General features: G+C 35.7%; 2 protein-coding genes across 2 annotated transcripts; both read left to right on the forward strand.

Moving 5' to 3' along the window:
• The first annotated feature begins 817 nt into the window (after positions 1–817).
• LOC115970563 (disease resistance protein RML1A-like) lies at positions 818–11,289 on the forward strand. The gene is made up of 12 exons (XM_031090178.1): positions 818–1,308; positions 2,547–2,854; positions 3,032–3,654; positions 3,853–4,125; positions 4,217–4,885; positions 4,993–5,927; positions 6,800–6,944; positions 7,231–7,380; positions 8,635–9,172; positions 9,539–9,744; positions 10,091–10,238; positions 10,316–11,289. Exons 1-6 carry the CDS (start codon positions 818–820, stop codon positions 5,800–5,802), a joined length of 3,174 nt encoding a protein of 1,057 aa, XP_030946038.1. The 3' UTR covers positions 5,803–5,927; positions 6,800–6,944; positions 7,231–7,380; positions 8,635–9,172; positions 9,539–9,744; positions 10,091–10,238; positions 10,316–11,289.
• Positions 11,290–15,046: 3,757 nt separating this feature from the next.
• LOC115970698 (probable pectate lyase 9) lies at positions 15,047–16,648 on the forward strand. Its single transcript, XM_031090286.1, has 4 exons — positions 15,047–15,472; positions 15,727–16,082; positions 16,208–16,343; positions 16,436–16,648. The coding sequence occupies exons 1-4, from the start codon at positions 15,074–15,076 to the stop codon at positions 16,646–16,648; spliced, it is 1,104 nt and encodes a 367-aa protein (XP_030946146.1). The 5' UTR covers positions 15,047–15,073.
• The last annotated feature ends 3,573 nt before the right edge of the window (positions 16,649–20,221 follow it).

Below are 20,221 nucleotides of genomic sequence, written 5' to 3' on the forward strand. Positions count from 1 at the left end.
GAACGCTAAGGAATATATATATATATATATATATATATCAAATGTTCATCCTCAAATAGAAGAAACCCCCCATGACAATGGAGAAGAAACACGAGATGGAAAATAAAATTGTAGGGAGAAAGGAAAAAGGAGGAAGATTTTCCAAGATTGATGGAAAATAAGACGTCACGGGCTCATACATTGCATTGGGCATAGTAAAAAAAGTAGTCTTTACTTTCCTTAGAAAAATGAAAAGGCATGGCACGACTTGATCAAATAATTGAAAGTCTCTTTTTCAATTTTTGTAATTTTTTAGAGGTTTGAGTGAGTCAATAATTAAGGTGTAAAGTAGGAGCAGTGGAACACTGTACCTTCGTGGAAAAAACGAAAGACGTGTTGTAGTGGGACTGTACTGCTTTTATTATTATTATTATTATTTTAGAAACAACTGTACTGCTTTTTTATTATTATTATTATTATTATTTTATAAACAACTGTACTGCTTTTTATTATTATTATTATAGAAACAACTGTACTGCTTTTTATTATTATTATTATTTTATAAACAACTTTGTCTGTACTGCTTGGAACTTTCTTGGAAGGAAAACCGAAGACGTGTTGTATACTGTTATGGATATATAATTTACTCTATCATCAATTTTCCAGTCAAACGACAGATTCAAAACCTTATTATAACGGTCATCTTCAAAGCCTTATTATAACCTCCACTCAAATTACACGATTTCACTCATCTCTTATCAAATATAATTCCCATTTCATCACATCTTTAATCTCTGACCTTTTCCTCCTCTTTTTACATCTTAATCTTCTCATACCAATGGCTTTCTTGACCAACAAAGGAGCCTCTTCCTCCTCTTTTTCTTCTTCCACTCACCAGAGTCATGACATCTTCTTAAGCTTTAGAGGTGAAGATACCCGCCATGGTTTTACAAGCCATTTACATAAAGCTTTATGTGATCAAGGTTTTAACATCTTTATTGATGATAACCTTCAGAGAGGAGAAGAAATTTCAATAGAACTTCTTAAAGCCATTGAATCATCCATTGTTTCAATTGTCGTGTTATCTAAAAACTATGCTTCTTCTACTTGGTGTTTGGATGAACTTGTCAATATTTTTGAGTGTGGTCAATTAGTTTTACCTATTTTCTATAATATAGATCCATCAGAATTACGTAAACAAAATGGTGAGTTTGGAGTAGCTTTAACAAAACATGAAGAAATATTTAAAGTTGATATTGACAAGGTGCAGAATTGGAGGATAGCGCTAAATAAAGTTGGTAGTTTGTCTGGATGGCACTATAAGAATGGGTATGTATTTCATTACTTTATCTTTTTGTTGCTAAATGGTATGAATTTCAGTACTTGTCTTATGCTTTCACGAGTTTCATGATTCTAATGGTTTGTTATAATTAAAAATTATCTCTTAACATAATTCTTTTATTAGTTAAATTTTTAATTAAATTATTTACAAATTGAGTCAAACAATCACTCAAGGAAGAACTTAATTATTTTCTTGTTCCTAAGCTTCGTTAAGACAACATTCAAAGTGAAAACTATGTGGCTGCCGCCTAGGATCACATTATTGAGAGGTAATATTTATTTTTCTAGTCTCAAATCTTTGAGTCTTTCTAAGAAAAAAAGTATCTAATGTATCATATACATGTAACATCCCTCTCATAAAAATGTCACTAGAAAGTTCATAGCCCACAACCCAACATCTCTCCCACAAAAATGTCACTAGAAAGTTCATAGCTCACAACCCAACCTAGTACTATTGAGGCTCGTGGGTAGCTCATTAGCCCAATTGATCTGACTGTGGGCTGATTTTTCTGTGTGCACTTGGCCCACCAATGAGGCCCAGAAGCCTAAACTGTTAGCCTGACCCACCGACCAAAAATTTATATGATTTATTTTTTATTTTGGAGGGATTGATTTGGAACTTATGACATAAGATAGGAGGGAATCTTAAAACCACTTGACCAGTAGGATACTTAAGTGGTTATGCATTATATATATAAATTTTGTAATTTGAATTTTTTTTAATGGACATTTATTATTGGTTGTAAAATGTATGTGAAGAGTTTATATATATATATATATATATATATATATATATATATTATTGGTTGTAAAATGTATGTGAAGAGTTTATATATATATATATATATATATATGACGTAAAGTTATTTGATATGTACAAATGGATTGAAAACTACAAATGATAGATGCGTGTAGGTGCCAACCTAGTTGGATATTCAGATTTTGTAGTTGTACAACTATTTTTTTATCCTAATAGGAATAATGAACACATCAATACATAAATTATAATTTTACAGTCTATAATTAATTTCTAAGCAAAAAAGAATGTACAAAATTTAAAGATACTGCTCAAATATTTGAATTATATGTCATTTAATTTAATTAATAATATCTTAAAGTGTAAGTAGTAAGACACAGAACTAGGCATCTTGAATTTAGTTCATTTCATATTAATATTTGCAACTAGTCCAACTCATTAAATGTTTCTTTTACTTTATGGTTTGCAGCGACATTGAATCTAAATTTATCCAAACAATTGTTGAAAATATACCAAGAACTATATTAAAACGCAAGCCGTTATTTGTTGGCGAACACCTTGTTGGAGTAAAACCTCGTGCCAAGGCCGTAGAATCGCTTTTAAGTATTGAGTTAAATGAATTTCGCATGCTAGTGATTCATGGCATTTCCGGAATAGGTAAGACTACAATTGCAAAAGCAGTTTATAACAGGATTGCTAATCATTTTGATAGAAGCAGTTTTTTAGAGAATGTTAGAGAAACTTCGAAGACACAGGATGGCATTATCAAACTACAAGGTCAACTTCTTAAAGAGATTTTAGGGGATGAAAATTTGAAAATTCACAGCATATCAGAAGGAATCAATTTGATAAAAAAGGGACTTCATTGTAAAAAGGTTCTTTTAATTCTTGATGATGTGGATACATTGGAAAGAATAAAAAATTTGCTTGGAAATTGTAATTGGTTTGCTTCAGGAAGTAGAGTCATTATAACAACAACAACAAATTCACAATTTTTAGCTACTCTTGGAAAAGTTTGTACAACTTATGAGGCCAAGAAATTAGAGAAACAAGAAGCTCTTCAACTCTTTCAAAAGCATGCCTTCCTTCGAAAGAAACCCAATAAAGATTATTCAGAACTTACAAACCAAGTTATACAGTATGCCCAAGGCCTTCCAGTAGCTCTTATAATAATAGCTTGTGATTTGTGTGGAAAAACTAAACATGAATGGGAAATTACATTAGATAAGTATAACAAAATTCCCAATAAAGACATTCAAGAAGTACTTAGAGTAAGTTATGATGGACTAGAGGATATAGTAAAATATATTTTCCTTGATATTGCATGTTTTTTCAAGGGATGGAAGAAGGATTATGTTGTAAATATATTAAATGCTAGTGATTCACATCCCGATTATGGTATTCAAAGACTTGTTTATAAGTGTCTCATTACTGTGGATCATGGTATACTGTTAATGCATGACTTGATACAACAAATGGGTAGAGAAGTTGTTCGACAAGAATCTCCACATATTCTCGGAAAACGTAGCAGATTATGGCATCATAAAGATGCTCTTGAAGTACTAATTGGAAATAAGGTATAAGTTCTTTTTCTTCTATTTTCTCCCAAAAAAAAAAATTTCACAGGTAAAAGTTATATATTTTTTCTTTTTAACATTGCATAAAATATGAATTTTACTAGTCTCATTTTTGCTGAAATTTCAAAATTATTATACTTTTTGTTTTTGGTAAATTCTATTGTAAATTATGGTTTACTTGACTCTTAATCTAATTAGGGGACGGACGAAATCCGAGGTATAATGTTGCATTCACCTGAACTGGTAAATGTGCAACTACACCCTGATGTTTTCAAAAAGATGGAAAATCTCAAGATACTTCTTGTCGATAACATAAATATTTGTGAAGCAATTCAATATCTTCCCGACGGGATAAAGATTCTTAGTTGGCCTAAATATCCTTTTCGCTTGCCATCCAAATATTGTCCTCTACAACTTGTTAGGCTTGATATGCCATATAGTCGCATTGGGTTGGAAAAGCTATGCAAGCAGGTACTATTACTAATATTTTCTTAATTAAGATTTTATTAATTTTTTATTCTAAAGTGTGTTGAAGTTATTTATTTATTTATTTTTTCTACAGGAGTACCAGTTAGAAAATATGAAACATCTCAATCTCAGTGGTTGTAAATTTATAACCAAATTACCTGATTTATGCACCCCAAACTTGGAGACATTGGACCTTTCTGATTGTGAAAATTTAGTTAAGATTCACGAGTCCGGTGAATTTCTTCATAAGCTTAAAACGTGGAAACTTGATAATTGCAAAAAACTTCAAAATCTTCCAAACAAACTCATGTTGACATCTCTTGAAGTTCTTGAGACATTATCCCTTCATGGTTGCAAAAACCTTCGGGATCTTCCAGATGGCATTTATAAATTGCAACAGCTTCGGCAGCTCTGGACTCCTACCGCCAAATTGAGACCGACATGCAATTCTTTTGATAGCTCCTCCGGTTATGGGTTTCTGAACATGACAGAGCTGGTACTCGGCTTCTGTAAAACCATAATTGAATTAGATCTTTTGATGAAGCCAGATTACTTCCCCGCATTGGAAAGGATACTTCTATTTGAAACCAATATTATTACCATCCCCGAAAGCATTAGCAGATTTCCTAGTTTAAGAGGGCTTTCAATTAGCAATTGCAAGCACCTTCGTGAAGTTCAAGGACTTCCACAATCGATAAGTTGGGTTAATGCACAAAATTGCCCGTTGTTGGATAATGAATCACCAAGTGGGGTATTGAATCAGGTCTCTCTCTTTCTTTAAGTTATAAAGAAACAATTTTTGTTACTTTCTCTAAATGCTTTACGAGATTTGCTAAATGAAAAATGTTGAATTTTGTAATTGCAATGCAGGTAATAGAAATTATGGGGATTTTACCGAATGGAGTATGTGGGAGTGCAAGAAGCAATGAATTAATGGATCCACAGTTCACCGATTACTTCCCATCTGAAACTGACGGTGCTGAATCTGAATCTGAATCTGAATCTGAAGATGGGGACATGTCACACTTCTCCATTTCTCCTCGTCTTTGGGTATCGGGAACTGAGATTCCATGGTTCAATCATCAAAGTGTTGAACATAATTCCATATTGTTCTGGGTTGGTCGCAAATTTCCAATATTGGCTCTCTATATTGCTTTTGGAGTCTATATTGAGAGCCACTGGCAATATGAATGCGTTGTTTACATTTCCATCAATGGTTGTAAAAAACGTGAATGTATGCGTGAGACACCTTCAGAGGCGTATAATCTTCTATTATATTCTCCATTTCAAAGGTTTCTACAGCAGAAATTGAATGAATCAAATCCAACTGACCAGAATCATGTTGAGGTTACATATGAAACCCAAAGAGCTAAGTATTTGCGTATACCCACTGTAAAGCCACCAAATCCCATAAGGTGGGGGGTCCACGTAGAGTGCATCTGTCCTCCTCAAGAATCTGGTATACCTAACTTGCCCCTTCTAACTGCTGGACATGATGATCCTGATTACTGGAGCGAGTTGCCATTTCATGGATCTGATGATTTGGAAGCAGAAGAAGAAGAAGAACATCAGTCTCCTCTGGTCCTTGATGACACATCTAGTTCGTGCATGAGTTGGCTAGTTGGGCCAACCACCATGCTTTTTATGCTATTTCGCTTTTGCTGCCCCAGAGATTTTTGACCTGCATTACAAATAGCTATTAAGAGGATCAATTCAGGATGAGACACAACGTCTCCTTCAAGTTGGAGGAAATGACAAACCTTTCAAGTACTTAAAGAACTGTCTCTTGTTATGCTTGTCCTCAGGTAAATAATATCCATAGACATTTGTCCATTTAAGAACTTGCGTGAGTTCAAATTTCTGCATAAACAGCATATTTGATGAGAAAAAGAAGAATACCTTCTGTAATTCAATGCAAAAGTTCCAATTTACCCATAGCCAGGTTTTTGTTATGAACTTTAGTTGTGATTCTGGTTGGCACTATATGTCACTTAAGTTCTCAAACCACAAAATACATGGCCATAACACTCTCCACAACTTAGAGAAACAAAGATTGATTGTAAGAAAACTGCTAGTACCCATCCCAAAGAATAATGTAGTGTGGCTGATCAATCAGAGAAGTGGGATGGCTGAGACCTTGGGTTGTGAAATTTTAAGACTGACACTGATGTCTAGCAGTTTGTCACCAGTCTATTTAATAACAATAATAACCTTTTCAGCATTGGAATTGCTGCTACTGCATATGAAATATGAATTTTCACTAATAGACTTCTATGTTAGTTTGATTTCAAGGTACTCCTAAAACTGAGCAGGTTGGTTTGCAACCAAAATTGAGCTTGACGATGTGCCCTGTAAACTGGGTGTCTTCTCTTCCTCTTCAATTGATTCATATATTAACCAAGGATGGCTTGCCTGGTCCACCTTATGTTTGGCATTTGGTTTTCTTATTTTTTGTACTTTTGGTTTTTGCCTCACTTGTTAGGCTCATGGATTGTTTTACCTCATGCTTATCCAATTGCACTTATGTAACTACTATGGATAGTTGACAATTGTAAAAAAGAATGGTTCTCCACTGAATTTGGCACATGCTTTTGATTGGGTTTTTATTGAAGATTATTTGATGGGTTATCAAATTCCTGCATGTGAATGCTTTGTTTTATTGATAACTGCTCTACAGGATTGAGGAAAGAGATGTATTGGAACAACTTGTGGAACAAGCTATGGCATGCAGAACTTTCTTGACAAAAATAGTCAATTTTTCTTTAGCTTATTTTGATAAAGATCTCAGTGTGGTCTCTGAAAAATTAACTGCTGCTGTTAAGGTACTTGCCAAGGCTAGCATTATATACTGTTGATATATTATGCTGTAGAAGCATTTGGTTGTATTCTACTCTTTTTATTGAGAACCTGGATTGATCTCTCTCTGCTGGATTTGACATATTTCCTTAGTGCATAATTGGCTTTAAATTTTTATTGCTATAGATGTTGTTAGTTAGCATAAAATGCAATAGCTTCCAATCTAATAAAATTGTTATCCTTTCAGTGTTAACTGTTATATAGCCATGCATTTGTACATTCTTCCTTATTGGAAATTGTTTTGTTGCACAGGCCATTGAAGTGGCAGTTCTGTATGATCATCAAGCTAATCGCAACCTTGAGCTGGCTTTAGCAAGATACTCATGGAGATTCTTAGTCAATAGATTATTAGGGGGTTTACAAAAGCCCAAGATCCAACTGATTCAGCAGCATTTGAAAGAGGTGTGTTTTATCGACCATTAGTACTTGTTTACTTGTCTTTTGGGACTATTCTACATTCTTAATATGGATTATTTGCTTTTGAATTCTCTAGCACTTTTTCAATTTTATTAGTTATAAAAGTGGGATGGTTCACCTGGGGATAGCATTTTCCAAGAGTGTCCATTGGTTATTAAAATTGATATTTGTCAGTTCTTGAGAATTACCAAATAAAGAGGGAATAAAAAAAGAAACAGAAAACCATTTCCACAAGAACCTAATATGGTTTAATGCCTATGTTGCCCCTACAAAATTCATGATGTGTTGCATGTCAACTGGCTTCTGCCTTGTGTCTCTAATTCTATGAAGAGACTAAAAATTCTTGTTTTAGGGAAGGAAACATAAACAAAAACATATAGAAAGTGGAGTAGGAGGCTTAGCTAGGGCTGGAGAATAATGATTGATTTGGGTTTGTGAGGACTATCTTCCCTTTTTGGGTAAGTAGTGAGGACTAGTTACAACTCCTTATAAGGTGATGGAGATTAGCTAGAAACTAGAGGTGGTTGGTATGGGCAGTCAATCCAGGAAAATCTTTCTTTTACTCTTAGTTCTCATATAGCTCTAAGTAATTGTTTAGCAATCCATCTATTATAGATGCTCAAGTATTACTATAAGATATCATTGGGTTGCTGTGGTATTACTTAGGTTATCTGGGTTTTCAGTTTGTTAAGAAGAATTTGTTGAAGATAATGTTCCTGTAAGACTGAAATATGGTTACAAATACTTCTTCGTCGAAGGACTGCATTTTTATTATTGGCACACTTCAACATGGTGTGCTTTACTAGCCAATTTCATCTGTTCTATATAGTTCCTTGTCATAATTCAAGAGTTCAATATTAATTACTCCTTGTAAAGAAGGTCATAACCTTCAACTGCTTATATGGAAGGAGCAGAACTCTGAGATATAGTTCTTAAATGTGGGCTGACATATGGTAGCTAAAATCCTCTCTCAAAGTGCTTATTTTCCTCTGGAAAGTATTGAATGATAGTCTTTCGGTGATAAGAGAGTTTACAATGAGGAATCTAATCACTGGTGCTTTTTTTCCTTATTGTTATTTATTAGAGGAATCCTTCTTGTCCTTTATTAGAATAAGCTCCATCCTTTAGTTTTTTACATTTTTATTAATTGTGTTAGATAGATATCTGTATTTTGTTTTTTTTATCTACTATACGTTTGGCTAAATGTTCTCCTTGGTTTGACTCTTCTCATCCAACCAGAGTTTGTACTATCCTATGGCGTGACCATGAATTTCTCAGAAATGTTTTGCTTCATTTTCAGGTACAATGTCCATTGTCTATAGTTTTATCAAGCAAAACCCTGACAGATTTTTTCAGAAAATGTCATTGTAAACACATTGACTATCAGCTCTATGGGGATAGGGCAAATGCATCGAGTTTTTTTAAAAAAAATACCTTTCATATATTCTCTCCTCCTTGCATATTACAGGCCTTTTCGTGATCTTATAATTATATTGTAATATAATTTTTCAAGGAATTCGTGCCCTTAAACGTGCGAGGAATTGAAATGTCTAGATTATCACTCCTATGTCTTAGCTTGCTCAAATTTATTAATAGCTTTATGTATTATCTGACATTCGAGGTCAGTATTTCCTATACTCTAGCAAATGTTGTTTTCCACACTTTGTCAAGGTGTTTCCATATTGCTAATGCTTTGTAATGAGTCCCTTTGCCTCAGCCCCAAGGTACCTATGTTGAAACAATATTACATCAGGTTGTGTGCTACCCGACCCTTAAAGTAAGTGGAAAGCACTTTTGGAGCAATTGAATATAATACTTAGACCTAGAACTAATTGTATCTTAGGTTTAGATGTACTTTTGTTCCTTTTCTTCTGCTATGGGTGAGCGTTAGGGCCATTCTTTTGTTTCTTAAGCCTCTCTCTCTCTCTCTCTCTCTCTCTCTGTTTTTTCCCTACTTCTACACATTGAATGTTGCTTGCACTTGCAATTTCTATTAGCAATTTAAGAATGGAAATCTACATAATCATTATTGGACTACTAAAAATCAAGCTGGTGAAGTTTATTTTTAGAAACAGGTTATCTAGCACCATGATTTTTTCCTTGATAAGTGTCTCATAAAATTTATTTTTTTATGCATAAACAGTTGGAGGTTAGTACTGTTGTTTATCAACAAAGCTCAAGTGCTACTGAAGCTTTCTTTTGAAAAGTGAGAACAATGAACAAGGAAATGTGAGAAAGTTCCTAATCGAGATGTTGACCCAAGAAAACTTGTAAAGATTCGGCTCCAACTTTTGCAGTTTGTATGCATTCCCTGAAAACTACATATCAAAGTCAAAAGAAAATGTGGAGGTAAAAGAAATAATTTTGTACATTTTTTAAAAACTCAAGCCATTCAAAATCTTAGCTTGTTCTCATTATTCATATAAAAACCCAATGTCTTTGGCTTGGGAATTGAGAATTGAGAATTGAGATTTAAATTTTTTTTGATTAAGACAAATCTGGAACTTGGAACCAAAATTTGAAATGGCCATTTTGAAATTGAAGAAATCCAATGATAACTAAGAACTGCCAGTGAAGAATTATATTGAAAGGATAAAGACAGTTAATTTTTTTTGTTGGTGTTCAGAACTTGATTTCCAATTTCCATGGGTTCTCTTTGTGGTTTATTCTTATTAGCTAGATTTTTCAAATGCAGAAATCTCTGTGCCTACAATATGCAGCAGCAGCTCAATGGTTGATTCAGTCTTCCATTGACATTCTTAAGCTAGATGAATCATCTTTTGGTTTAATTGGGAATCCAACAAGTCCATTAAGGGCACTTAAATAGCTCCAGATTCTGTTTTGTAAGTGACACATACACATTTCTCTCTCTCTCTCTCTCTGTTTGTGTGTGTCTCTTTCTCATTCACACTTTTTGCAGCAAATTCAAGAGATAATTCAATGCTGAGCTTTAGATCTTGGAGGAGACGTTGAGTAGAGTTCCAAATATGTACAACACACCATATGTTTTGGGCTTTAAATTTGAATATTGTTGTTTGTATCTAGGATATGTGATTCCTTAAATATCTGTAACAAACATGACAATCTTTTGAGTTTGTACAGATTTTCATTATTGTTGTTGTAATGGGTAGTATAGTCCCCAATTAATGTTATGGCTATAATAAAAAGAATCCACAAGCACGAAGGCAAGCCATCTCAAACAAAGAGTGAAATCCTAGGGGCCCTTGCAATACCATCTATAGTGGTGTGCATTAGTGCATCTCTACAGAATTTCTAGCTTGGTATAGAATATAATTAAACAGGAGGGACAACAGAAAGAAAATAAAATGTACAAGATGGGATATGCTCAATAGGAACAAGAAAGACACTACCTACATGTGCCAGTTGGGTGAAAAGAAGGGTTCTAACTCCGCCATGGTGTCCAAGGTGCAACTTAAATGAGGATGACACAGTGCATGTATTGTCGAGCTGTGAGGAGGCACAAAGAATTTGGTGTTGCAGTAAAGTGGTAATTAGAGGAAGAGAGCATGAATTCCTTGTCTTCGTGAGAATATTTATGGAGAGCTTTGAAGCAGAACTTGAGGCTGCAGTCCCAGCCATTCGGTTTTCTCATGAAGTTGGCATTCACCATAAAAATTCTTGAAGGCGATTCAGCATAGGTTATAGCAAAACTTCAGGAACACAGAGGATGGTTTTGGCGGGGAAATGTTGTGTAGGAAGCCAAGTTTTATCTGCAACAGTTTCAGCAATGGGAAATTAGTTTAACTAGACAGGAAACAAATAATACAACACACATTCTGGCGAGATATGCACATGATATTGAAGATTATGTAACCTAGATAGAAGAGGCTCCATCATTGTTGTTTGAACATTTGAACAATGATGTACTGGGTTTGAATCTTTCAAAAAGCTGTTTGTTTGGTTTTTTAAAAAATGGAAGCAATGATAAACAGTATATTACATTAATTCTTTTCATATAGGAGCCAATAAAGTTTTTTGTCCCCAACTAGTTCATTCTTACAACTGAAGTGCGGGCTTCAAGTTTGCTACAACTAAATTTACAGAAACATGAACTGTATATAGCTCATAATCCATTAACACAAGACATACATAATACACTTATCTCCCTTACTCCCATTCCGATCTTATTTCCATTATGCTTTCTCCTCAGTTTCATAATTTGGGAGATAAGTGATCAATGGAAAACTCTCAATGACATTCCACTAGGTCCTATTCACCATTACAACCAACCAGCCAAAGAAAGAGGACCAATAACTTCGCATCAGGTGCCTCAACTTGCACAGTTCATTAGGTTCATCAGCGTAGCTGGAACATCTTGGCCGATGGTGGCTGACTGGACATTTTCAAATGTTCAATGTTCACCAGATCAGTGGCTTGAGTCATCAATATTTCTGCTGGAGCTACTTGACCTGCATGTAGGACCCTGAGCCCTCCAACCTCCCAAGCATTTTTGACTTAACAGTCCAGCTGCAGGCGCCATGAGAGTCACATCTGATAGATCATTATCTACAGTTCGGACTAAATTCTAAAGTTGTTCCGAGTCCCACTGTTTCCATTGAAATACAAGACAGTGAGTAATTATAGGAAAAGCTCCACTATTTCAAGTATGTCTTAAGCAAGAAGAAAGGAAAGCTGAAAAGTGTAAAATGTTAATCATCCTACAAAAAATTACCCACTTCTAAATTCTACAGAAAGTTAGGAGCTAAGCAACTCATACTTCATGGCATACAGTGAAGCATTTTTTACTGCCTTGGTCTTCAATGAGAAAGAAAGTTGAATGATATTCGAGTTCAGAATCTAGGCCAAAAAATAAAACACTGGTGATTTTCCTGCCAAGGCTAGGTGGCATTTTCAAAGTTAATGTTTGTGATTAAATTTAGAGTGCCAGAGATTATCTTACGGCAGTAATACCCCCACTTAGTCTTACATTTAATATGAAGAAATGGTTCCAATATTCTCGAGTCCTAAAAAATCTTGTTCAAGTTAATTCGTGGTCAAGCCATATTATCTGGATAAAGCCCTATGTAGGATTTTCTGTAGAACTTCACCTATTCGGTCCAGCAAGTTTTGTGTGGAACTCATTGAAATCCTTCATTTTCTATCTGCATTGAGGTAAAGTGGCAGCTCCTTCTCTACATATTGATGAAGTTGCTCCAATTCAGACGCAGCTTCATCTGCATGACAAATGGAATAACATTATATCAATGGGACAAGGAAATGACATACCTTGCTTGTACTCATCTGTCTGTTGGAATGTTCATGCTCAGGTAAGTTATATCCATGGGCATGTCCATTTCAGAACTTGCCTGCATTCAACTATCTGCAAATAGATCAGATTTGATCAGAAAAATAAGTATTAACTTTTATCATGCAATGCAGAAAGCATACAATTTACCTATAGCCAAGCCTCAATTATGAACTTTAGAAATTAGAATTGACTTAGGTTGGCATTGCTGATTTTATTTATACTAGTCCTGAACTGGATGTGTAAGTAAGTTTCAATTCATACGATACATTTTGAAAAATTATATTTGTAATTTTTTCTTTGGAAGTTTTCATTATCTTGTTAGTTAGGCAAGTAAAACTCACCTTTATTAACACAAAAACAAAAAAGAAATAAACATATTTTTAATAATTTTCTTGTCAAGTTTTACAAATGGGATACTCAGACAGTGATAGACTGATAGAAACCAAGCTATGATCTAGAAAAAATTTAATGATTAACTTTTCATGTTGATCTTAAAGACCAAAAAACTAAGAAAAGAGAAAGACCAACAAATAATATACCACATGTATAGTGAATGTCTCACTTTTGTTTATGTATCATATGTGAGGGACTTGACTGGCCTGGGAGAAACTCGGCTTTGTAACCCCAGCACAGTTGTAGGTGTTGTATGAATTCAGTTTATTAAATAAAACCTCTCGCTTTTCACCAAAAAAAAAAAAACAAATAATATACCACATGTTTCTTTGAGTACAGTTGCTATATACATCTCCAACATGTAACATGGCCAAATAACAATGATAAGAGACATGAATATTAGTATTACAGGGTGATTAGCAAAACAAAACTACAGTCAATTAATGTCAATTAAGAGACATGAATATAACAGGGTGTTAATGAATGAGATGGGAACTTCATGAACGTAAATTTAAAAATAAAAATAAAATCTTTTAGAAAGAAAAAGGTTCCTCAAAAATTTAAAACTTGCAACTGTCACTCGGTCAAAAAGACAATCTTGTTTTTTTTTTTTTAGTATTTTATTATTATTATTTTAATCAAGGATGAATCCCTAACTTTACAATTACATTAATTAATAGGGAAAATTGAAGTTGAATTTGAAGCGGCTTGCTGAAATTTTTGAAGCAGTATCATCAGTCAATGAAGCCAGAACTTATGAAATATATTAACAATGCTCTAAAAGTCAAAGTGAGATTGTGACAATTTTTTTTTTTAATTTTTTTTATAACAGATTGTGACAAGTTTTTGTCAACTTGCTGAGCGTTTTTATATTTTATTTTACAGTTAAGGGGTCGATGGTTTTCTTATATGCTATAAAATTAAAATTAAAATTAATTTAATAATGTACTAGAAATAGTTATGATAATTATAACAAGAAAACAAAAACAAAAAAAAAACAAAAACAAAAATTATGATAATTATAAGAGCTTAATTTTTTTTTTCCTGAAAATTAGAGAAATGGCTTAAATACTAAACACCAAGAGATCGAACCAATTAAAATAGTAGACACATTCAATTCTTTTTTTGAGAAATAGTTTCAATCTATGGCCTCCATTCTTGATGACTAATCTTTATCATCAGACCAAGATACCAATTGATTTTTAATGTAGGGAGGTTCTAATCCTATATCTCTTTTTCAATGATAAGAAATTATACCAATTAAGCTAATTGGAACCCACTTGACACTTTCAATTCAAAAGATAGTTGCGTGCTAGATTATGTTTATGTGTATCACTATTGCTCTAATCACATTTTTTTAAAGAGTAAATTGATAATTAAATAACAAAAAGACATTTCTATAATAACAAAAAATCTACTACTGTCATTTTTTACAACTTATGATCTATAAATAATAATGGCTATATCAACACGTGTAATAGCATTAGTTTAATCATAATTTTAACTAACACCTTAAAATTGTGAAAATTTGTCTCTACCCACCACTCACATAATAATTCACATCCATGATATCTCCTAACGGAAAAACCCCTACTTGAGAGAAGCCAATTGTAGCTATTGTCTTTGTACGTGGAAGTTTCAAATTTTACGCATTCATTATCCCAGAAATGACACAAACACTCGCTTGCTCTGTCATTTTGGCTGCTACACAATTGTAGCAGGCTAATCTATTTTAAATTGGGGTGAGAAAGCAAAACCAATACCTATTAATAGCTTCTTTTGTGTCCTACACTCCTCAGCATCCACTTTAAAACCACCTAAACAAACTCATATGCATTACTAACCACTCCACCTATATATGTCCCTCTCCACTCCAATTATTTGCAAACCAGTACAACCCACCTCTTTCTCTATCTTAGTTTGCATTTTTTGTGTTAGTACATGCACATGAATATGGCTTTGAAAGGCATCAACATTGCCACTCTTTGGCACTTTGCTTTGGCTCTTATCATTGTTATGCTCTCCATTTCTAATGTTAGTCTTGCTAAGAAAACAAAGATCACTGGCTTGAAAATGAATGTGATTGATCATTGCTGGAGATGGAACCCTAATTGGCGAAGGAATAGACAACAACTTGCCACATGCTCAGTAGGTTATGCTGGGAAGATGACCAACAACATTGGAAGAGGCCTCACACAATATGTAGTCACTGAACCTAGTGACAACCCAATTAACCCAAAACCAGGGACCTTAAGATATGGAACAACCATGATCAAAGGGAAAAAATGGATCACATTCCAAAGAAGCATGCGCATTAGACTTGAGAAACCACTTCTCATTAGTAGTTTCACAACCATTGATGGTCGGGGTGTTAATATTCACATTGCCGGTAATGCATGCTTGATGATCTATAAGGTATTTAATTTACACCAATTGTTTTGTACAAATTTTCACAATTGCTTAGGTAACATATTGATTATTGATTAGCACACTATAAAAGTGATATCATAGATGATTTTCACATAAAAGTGATTGTTCTAGTGACTAGTCACAATATGACAACTTAACAAGCTGTGAAATAAATTGTTGTGGTATCTCTCTAATATTTTTCATTACATTTAGCATTTTTGAGCTGACCAATTACTAAAATGTACCTTATATATCAATAGCAAAGCAACATAATCATTCATGGTCTTCGCATCCACCATTGTCGATCCCAACCACCTAGCACAGTAATGGGTCCAGACTCAAAGATAATTTCACTAGGTCAAGTTGATGGAGATGCAATTAGATTGGTTACTGCATCAAAGGTTTGGCTAGACCACAATACACTTTATGAGAGTGAGGATGGTCTTCTTGATGTAACTCGAGGTTCTACAGATATCACCATCTCCAATAACTGGTTCAAAAACCAGGATAAGGTCATCCTTCTTGGACACGATGATGGGTTCTTGCGTGACAAGAACATGAAGGTCACAGTCATGTACAATCATTTTGGACCTAATTGCAATCAAAGGATGCCAAGGTATGTAATTGATCCTCCTCATTCAAGGAATTCTAGACATAAACCAATCAATCATATATTTATGAAGCCACAACAATATAATATACTAAATCAACTATCTTATGCATACAAATAAAACTTTGCAGGATTCGATTTGGATATGCACATGTGGTGAACAACCTTTACCAGGGATGGATGCAATATGCTATAGGGGGAAGCATGAATCCTAGTGTCAAGAGTCAAGCCAACCTCTTTATTGCACCAAAATCACGGAACAAGGAGGTAAAATTTCAATACTTCCATTGTCATTTAAGTTACAAAAATGCATATACCCGTACTAACACATACACAATGCATAAAATTAATATTAACAGGTGACATGGAGAAATGGTGAAAGAGGGTCATGGAAATTTTACTCGGTAAATGATGTATTTGAAAATGGAGCTAGATTCATTGAAACAGGTGCTGGTGGGGTAAAACCAAACTATAGCCATGAACAAGTTTTCCCAGCTGCAGATGCAAGAACAGTGAGGTCTTTGACAAAATCAGCTGGTGCTTTACGATGCATACCACGATCTAGATGCTGAGGCAAAGAGTTTGAAGAGAAAAATGGAGCGTCAACTTGAAGGAGGTTGAATATAGAATATAGAAAATAAATAAAATTTATAGGAGTACATTGTTTTATCAATATTGGTCTTCAATGCAACTGTTGACTTAGCATGTCTATGGTTTTCCTTCTTCTTTTATATTTGGATAAAAAAAAATAGTGTCGCCTGAATTGTTGGGTATGCACATTTGTTTTTGTTAATTAAAGAAAAAATAGTGTTGTTTGAGTTGTCGGGTATGCTCTATAACATTTGAATGGAGTTTGTGATGTATGATATACTTTTGTGTTCATCATCTCTTCTGTATGTATGTTTGTTTTAATAAATAATAAATAAATTCCTTGACACAAGTAAAATGAAAACCAATTAACATTTGTGGAGCTAGCCAAAGAAAAACTTGTCCAAAAATGTACAGCATAAAAACAATGGCACATTGAACATTGAAAAAAAAAATCCAATTTCAAATGAATAAATAAGTTGTTTATTTTACTAAAATAAATTTATAAATGAACTTGACATTTCCTCTCAAAAAAAAAAAAAAAACTTGACATTGAATACGATTAGTACCATATTAATAACATGATAAAACAACATTTTGATTTTTTTTTAATAAATTTTGTATTTAAAATTTGTTATATCAATTTGTACAATTTATGTAATAGAATATGTGGGGCCCAAATGATTTACGGGCCGAGCCCATCTACCTGGGGAAAATCCGAAGGCCCAAGCCGAGGAGGGCTATGGCCCAAGCTCGACCAAATAGCCTGTGGCTATCGCCGAGGACGGCTCAGTCCTCGGCAGACCCAAAGTCCCCCCCCTTGAAGGAAGGGTAAAAACGGTATAGGACCGAAACCAGGACGAAAGATCTAAAATATCCAGGGAAAGCTGCTCTTATCGCCATTCAATGCTCTGAACCTGACAGAGCCGCAGTCTTTGGCTTTTACAACCACCCCCAAAGACTTTGAATATGGGCTGATGGGACAAGTATCAATTTTGGAAAGGTTGACCCTATATGTGGACGAAGGACAATGAACGTAGGCGAATATAAAAGGAAAAAGAAGTAACCTAAAAGAGGGGGTTGGAAAAAATGGCCAAAAACCAGAGCCTTCCAGCCCACCTCCAGGAGAAAGACTCCAGGGGTGTAGGAAAACTTAAACTTGTACGAACACCGCGAAAAACCCACCGCCTGTCGATCAAGACCTAGCCTTTCAAACCCACGCTCTACAAATGATATTGTTAGGGGCCTTTTCACGTGCGAACCCGACACTGTTACGGTCCGCCACGAATCGCGTCCTTACAATTGGCGTCGTCTATGGGAAAGGCTTGTGTGTTGGTATAGGAAGTGGGTCGATAGAGTTTCTTCGTTATATCTAACCGTTGGTTATAGAGTTCTAGTATAAAATCCTGTTAGGGACTGCGTTTCTTGACTAGGGGCTTGGTTGAGGAGCTAACTCCCTTAAAGCCAAGGTTCCCCGTAAAGAGCAAACTAAGCACTTGGTAACGTTAACCGTATGGATAAACTCTAAGGGCTTGGCTGAGGAGCTAACTCCCCTAAAGCCAAGACCCCGCACAAAGAGAAAACTAGGTTTTGGACAGAACCAAGGCATTGCATAGTCCACGGACTCAAGCCTCTGGGGAAACCAACTACCTGGATGTGGAAAACTAGGTTTTGGACAGAACCAAGGCATTGCATAGTCCACGGACTCAAGCCTTTGGGGAAACCAACTACCTGGATGTGGAAAACTAGGTTTTGGACAGAACCAAGGCATTGCATAGTCCACGGACTCAAGCCTCTGGGGAAACCAACTACCTAGATGTGGAAAACTAGGTTTTGGACAGAACCAAGGCATTGCATAGTCCACGGACTCAAGTCTCTGGGGAAACCAACTACCTAGATGTGGAAAACTAGGTTTTGGACAGAACCAAGGCATTGCATAGTCCACGGACTCAAGCCTCTGGGGAAACCAACTACCTGGATGTGGAAAACTAGGTTTTGGACAGAACCAAGGCATTGTATAGTCCACGGACTCAAGCCTCTGGTGAAACCAACTACCTGGATATGGAAAACTAGGTTTTGGACAGAACCAAGGCATTGCATAGTCCTCGGACTCAAGCCTCTGGTGAAACCAACTACCTGGATGTGGAAAACTAGGTTTTGGACAGAACCAAGGCATTGCATAGTCCACGGACTCAAGCCTCTGAGGAAACCAACTACCTGGATGTGGAAAACTAGGTTTTGGACAGAACCAAGGCATTGCATAGTCCACGGACTCAAGCCTCTGGTGAAACCAACTACCTGGATGTGGCAAACTAGGTTTTGGACAGAACCAAGGCATTGCATAGTCCTCGGACTCAAGCCTCTGGGGAAACCAACTACCTGGATGTGGAAAACTAGGTTTTGGACAGAACCAAGGCATTGCATAGTCCACGGACTCAAGCCTCTGGGGAAACCAACTACCTGGATGTGGAAAACTAGGTTTTGGACAGAACCAAGGCATTGCATAGTCCACGGACTCAAGCCTCTGGTGAAACCAACTACCTGGATGTGGCAAACTAGGTTTTGGACAGAACCAAGGCATTGCATAGTCCTCGGACTCAAGCCTCTGGGGAAACCAACTACCTGGATGTGGAAAACTAGGTTTTGGACAGAACCAAGGCATTGTATAGTCCTCGGACTCAAGCCTCTGGGGAAACCAACTACCTGGATGGGGAACCAACTATCTTAAAAAAAAACTATGGCACATAAACCTCAAAACCCATCCGAAGAGAGCTCCGCGTTAACAGATGGGTTAATACCTTGATTGCATGGATTCCTCGGTCTACACTCTGATCCCCCAATATCAAAGGGGTTGATGCGATACGGCGCAACATATTATCCAAAAGCACAACCAAAGCCCCTCGCTACTCGGCTACCCTCTCGGACGAATTACTTAGAGTTTATCGTACTCGGACATCGCTCTAGCACGCATCGCGCAGCACTTAGCCGTTATCCCGGTTAGTTCCAGGAGTTTAATTTATTGATGATTAATCTTGTTATGCTTGATAATATTTGTAAGTCTAAACTAGTAGGAATCTGTGTTAAGGCGTTTCTCTGCCTAGAATATCATTAAGGGCAAGCTCATATTTAATATTCATGCATAAAGTAGTGGTTACGAAGAAGAAAGATATGTATAGAGAAATAGACCCATATTTTATTAAGACAAAGGAACAGTACCGTGTACAATGGAAAGCTGAAACAAAACCTACATCGAAGCTAACTACGTAAGTAACGAAGAATACAAGAGAGTGAAGATAAAGCCGAGGAAGCAGTTCAGAGGAGAGGTTGGCTACTGCCTCGAGACTTTATTCCTCCTCCATGCTTTTGCACGCCCATAACTCAGGCAGCAAAAGAACCCAACTTGGGGCCTGCACCATCTATAGAAAAGGTGCAGGGAACCTGACCTCAGGCTAACACCATCTACAGAAAAGGTGCAGGGAGCCGGAAGCTGGGAAGCCCCCGTAGAAATTTGCCTGCTACAAGGCAGACGGCGCTGATGGCGGAAATTCCTTTTTCTG

The sequence above is a fragment of the Quercus lobata genome, chromosome 12 (genome assembly GCF_001633185.2).
Source record: "Quercus lobata isolate SW786 chromosome 12, ValleyOak3.0 Primary Assembly, whole genome shotgun sequence".
Classification (NCBI taxonomy): Eukaryota; Viridiplantae; Streptophyta; class Magnoliopsida; order Fagales; family Fagaceae; genus Quercus; species Quercus lobata.